Source organism: Buceros rhinoceros, unplaced genomic scaffold (assembly GCF_000710305.1).
Source record: "Buceros rhinoceros silvestris isolate BGI_N320 unplaced genomic scaffold, ASM71030v1 scaffold8482, whole genome shotgun sequence".
Taxonomy (NCBI): Eukaryota; Metazoa; Chordata; class Aves; order Bucerotiformes; family Bucerotidae; genus Buceros; species Buceros rhinoceros.
In genome coordinates this window covers 168,528-173,478 of record NW_010400849.1, presented here as the reverse complement: position 1 = coordinate 173,478, position 4,951 = coordinate 168,528, and the positions used below count along the sequence as shown (strand labels likewise).

The 4,951-nt window shown below is 46.4% G+C and overlaps 1 protein-coding gene across 1 annotated transcript in view; it reads right to left on the bottom strand.

Moving 5' to 3' along the window:
* Positions 1 to 2,449: 2,449 nt before the first annotated feature.
* Positions 2,450 to 4,951, bottom strand: part of GLIS1 (GLIS family zinc finger 1) — a 109,047-nt gene continuing 106,545 nt past the window's right edge. The window contains exon 9 of the mRNA XM_010132065.1: positions 2,450 to 2,795. Within this exon, the coding sequence (XP_010130367.1) occupies positions 2,659 to 2,795 (137 nt within the window). The 3' untranslated portion in view covers positions 2,450 to 2,658. The remainder of the gene's footprint in view (positions 2,796 to 4,951) is intronic.

Below are 4,951 nucleotides of genomic sequence, written 5' to 3'. Positions count from 1 at the left end.
CCTCCACCTGTGTCGAAAGTCCCCACCCCAGCCAGGAAGCCACTGGCCACAGGCTGTTGACTGGCCTTTGGGGATAACACCCTTGCAGAGGGCAGGACCTTGCTCCCCCAGGAAAGCTGTTCAAGGGTTGTCTGCAAGTATGGGACACCCTCACCGTACCCTCCTGATTCCGTACAAGATGTTTGCCAAAGCCAGAAACTGCCAAGTGTTACAGCCGGCATCCCCTGGCAGGGCTGCAAAGGACATAAATACACTGAGTGGCTGGGGGGCCGGGGGCCCCCGGGCTTATGTGGTTTACGCGGAGCCGGCATCCCCTGGCAGGGCTGCAAAGGACATAAATACACTGAGTGGCTGGGGCACTGGAGACCTCCGAGTTTATGCTGCTACTGTGCTTTCCCCAGCACTCTGACTGCTGGGTTCACACGTTGCCACCAAATTATGCTTTAAATATATATATATTCATTGTGGTTGTATAACTTTGTGACCGTAAGGGGAACTGAAGTCCTCTGACCCAGTAATGCCACTTCTGCAAATGCTGCCAAAGAATCGCCCCATTCAGCTTGGGGCCTGCTCTGTGGATTCTGATTATGCAGCTGCAAAACGTGGTATTTTCTTAACATGCCACTGAATTTAGCATTTTTTTTTCAGGCAAAACTTGCTGTTTTGCTAAAGCCAGGTGCTTGACATTTTCTGTCAGTCCTTTGGGGGTAGTGGGAGAAAGATCTTCCAGCAGCTGCTTCATGTTTTAGGCTGTTCTCTGAGGAGCAGCTAATTGGATTACAGGCCTGAAAACTGAAGAGATGGGGCTTGGCACTGGCATAGCTGGCAGGAGGGAAGTCCTTGACAGCACTGTGGGGGCATGCTGCTGCCGAGGAGATCCTGGTAATGGGCAGAGGAGAGTGACTCAGTCAGTGACTGGTTTCAACCCAGCATGAGTTTTTCAGTGGTGCCACATAGTACTTGGGGTAACTTTGAGCTGTAAATGAAGACATCAGTTGAGGCTCAGTCTGGGTGTCCTTTAGTGAATGTGCTTGTGAAGATTTGCCTGGTGGTGAAAAACGTCTCAGGCATCAGCAGCATTCCAGGTGCATGCCCTTGTCATTTCTTTCCATTTACAAAAGCAAAGAGTACAAGAGCAAAGTCAATGCTAACTCTAAGGATATTCCCAGGGAGGTGGCACACCTTCACTGAACCCAAACTGCCAGCCTCAATTTTGTCCTTTGTGAGGCTGCACCCACACCTGCGGGACATCGGGTTCCATACACAGCAGCATCATTTTCTGAGGTTGGGGTATTAGACAGAATAAGGCCTTTCCAATATCCAAACATTGCTCCTAGGGTGCCTTACTAAGCCCAACGAGCAATGGTTTGCAAATGAGAAACTTTTTTTTTTTTTTTTAGTTTTTCCTTATTGTTCTCCCAAACCACCATGGGACATTTTCAGGAGCTCACATCTGACTTGCCTGCACTGGCACACACTGGGAGTGCCTGTCCCCTTGTGGGATGCCTGTCTCTCCCAGGAATCACGACTAGGCTATGAAATGCAGTCCAGTGTGGCCAGGGCCACAGTGTCAGTGAACCAAGGTACTGCAGGTGACCTGTTCCTCTGGTAGCCACCGGTTACAGATGCTTTGGATGGAGGGAAGCCCTCCGAAGGCGTCCTGCTCTTCTCTATGGTGTGTGCCTGGAGTGCAGAGTTCAGAGTGCCTGCTGGGTCTTGTGAATGGAGAAATCAGGTGACCTGCCCCACACTCAGCGTTCGTGCAGTGTGAACATGCACTGACCTCACATGGGGTGTGGCGGTGCATTTACTTGTGAAGGCAAAAGCCAACCACAGCTGCATTTATCTTCCCCTACACTGCTGGGGTGACTGTATGTGCTGATGTACCCTCCACGGCAGGGGCAGCAGGAAGGCTGGGAGATGGTGGGCACACAGTACTGGGAAGGCAGCCCATGGTGCCACCCCATTGCTGGAAGGCTTCTGGTCCTTTCACTGAAAGTCTGCAGGCCCCATGGCTTTCTTCACATACACTTGGGCTGTTTTAATTTCACAGTTACTGAACGTTTAAATGACTCAGGCATTTTAAGAATGTAATACTGGGATTTATCAGGCAGTTCAGTGTTGTTAAGAAATGACAGTACACTTGTTTCCAGTTTTTAATGCTTTCTTGTAAAACTGAAAATATAAAACCAGATGAGCAAATGAAGATCTTTATATACATGAGGTCTGTAATTAAAAAAACCCTTTTAGTTAATAAAAAAAAAGAAAAAAGTGAAGACTTGACCAATGAGTTAAATGAAAATTGAATAAAGGGAACAACATTCTCAAATTGAAACATACTTTTCAGGAAAAAAAAAACTTTTTTACAAGTTTATTATATAACTTACATTTACACTTTACTGAGAGAACTTACAAAACAAGCTGCTTGAAATGCTCCTCATTCCCTTAAAGCATGAATTTCAAAGTGCCACAGCAAAGGAACAGGTTCCAATACTATCTCATACAGACTATTCATGTATAAAATGGTTTGGTAAATGTGAGGTGTTTATTTAAATGAGCACATATAGGGATACAGACTAAATAAAAGTACTTGAACAGCACTTTGTTATTACATACACAGTTATAGGTATAATAAAGGAAACAAGGTCAGCACGGCTCTTAGGTATCAGTATAGATGGAAGGAATGTGATTCAAGCAGTGATCAAAGCCACCGTTTTGGAAGAATCCATTTTCATCAGTCCCGTTGGTGACCATGTCTTCAGATGCACACTGTGCTTCAGAGATTGCATCATAGCCTGCAAGCGTGACAAGTCGTACGGACACGATTTAGTACCAGAGCACATATAAGGGAGGAAGCATAGTTTGAGGCCTGGGATTATACAGCACAGCACAGTGTTAATGAAAAGACAATAGGGTTTACCATCAAAGCCTCACCCAGGAGATGTACCAACTAATCCCCATGGGAATTTGTGTCATAGTCGATGACGCTCCCATTTGTTTCTGCGGAAAGCTACTCATTTGTGAGTGAAGTGCAAGTACCAGCGTACGACTCCATTGGGACTTCATAATCATTATCTGAGTAGGATGTCAAAACAATGAGTGGGCAGGGATCCTAGTAAGTGTGCACTAGAAGTGATGCAGTCTTCTTGTGTGTGTTTTCCTTTCAATGGCAGTTAAGAAAAATATTCCATGTGTCTCCCAGCTGCTCTTAAGGTCCAGAAAAAATACGGATCCTACATTTAGTGGATCCCCACACACTGCAGAAGCGAGGTCTGCGGAAGCACGTCTGAGTCAGGTCACGCCCACAGGACATACGGAATGAGCTGTGGATGACATTGTCCGCAGCCCACCAAAGCCCACCATGCTGCTGGCTCCTCACTGGGCCGAGCTGGCTGCTGCTTGCCAGGCTACTAGAAAGCCACTGTGGTGGGGAAGAACTTCTCTGTCCTCCTTTTATAATGCTAAATTTCCATAGCTGTTAGGAGCCTCCCTGAGCTGTGCATCCCTGTGGAATGAACATGTTTGCCTGCTACCAGGTGCTATGGCAGCTGGAGTGCCAGGAAGTCTGAACCAAAAGGATTACTGCTCACCCCAGAGGACATGAAAATTTCCTATGATGCCTCACTATAATCTGCTTTTGCAGCTGACCAGCCAAGGCTCACATGAACATACTCATTTTACTGCAGTCCAGCTCTTCCTTTATTTTGCCCCTGCTGTGTTCACCCCTTGCCCGCTCTTCTTTCTCTATCTGTCCCTGTGCCCGCACTTCTCCTCACACCAAGCAAACCCTCCTACCCGCTCCATGGACCAGCTGTCTGCCTGGGGCTGCACAACCTCCTAAGCCTTCTCCTTCAACAGTTTTTAACCCATCCCACTACCCCCGCCCCAAACTACTGCATGAAACATGGCCATCTCACGTTCATCCTTAACATGTGTATTCTCCTGATTTGGGTTGGGTCTTTAGAAAAGTGTCTGTGTGAGGTGCAAGGTTCTGACCTCTGCACCCAGCCCACTTACCACAATTTTAATAATCAGCAGCAGCATTAAGTCAGCTGAGGCAACACGTGGAACAAGATTCTTCTAGTCAAGAACATGCCCATGAACTAAGTGCCTGGTGTAGAAAATAAATCTCTTACAAATGACACTCGTGTGAATTGCAAGTCAAGATGTGGATGGCTGATGCTCTTGGGTCAAGGACTGGCACCTGGCTCCATTCTCTGCTTGATGGAGGAGCTCTGTGGAGCCACTTTCCAGTGCTTCTGTTCCCCATGTGGAAAACGAGGCTTTCTTCTCTTCAGCTTTTCTCTCATCTCTTCCACCTGCTTAACTCTGAGGCAAGTGTGTATAGATATGGCTGAATCAAACACTGCACCAGGCTTAACCAAGGCCTCCGGGCTGGGTGGCACCATACCACCAGTGATAAGGACAGATCTGTGGTCTTAAACAGCCAGTCCTCATTTCAGAAAGAACTGTCAGCTCCGTCCTTAGAACTTAATTATAGGTATTTAACTGTTAGGTATATTTTTATTATTTGAGACCAAATTCTCTACTTATTTACATTTCTGCATTTTCCTATGACGTATTAATTTACTGTTAGTTTGCAGGTCAGATTCTGCTGTCTGCAGAAATCTGGCATGCAGCGTATGTCCCAAGCCTCTGGAAGACGAACTTGTCCTGTTTATGTGCCCTGTGCTGTGTCGGCCCAAGTGGAGTGGCCACTATTTTGATAAGTTTTGCGAGTGTTTACGTTATGCTAATTTCTATTTGATGAGCCTGTATACAGAGTGGAGACACACAACCACAGATGGACAAGACCCAAGATAAGCATACGCCCCAGAAATCATTATTAGATTCCAAATCGAGTAAACTATCCAAAGTCTTGAACAGAAAATAAAAATTTATTGACTGTTAATGTGATTCATAGAACAGCTGCTTGCCAGTCACATTTGGC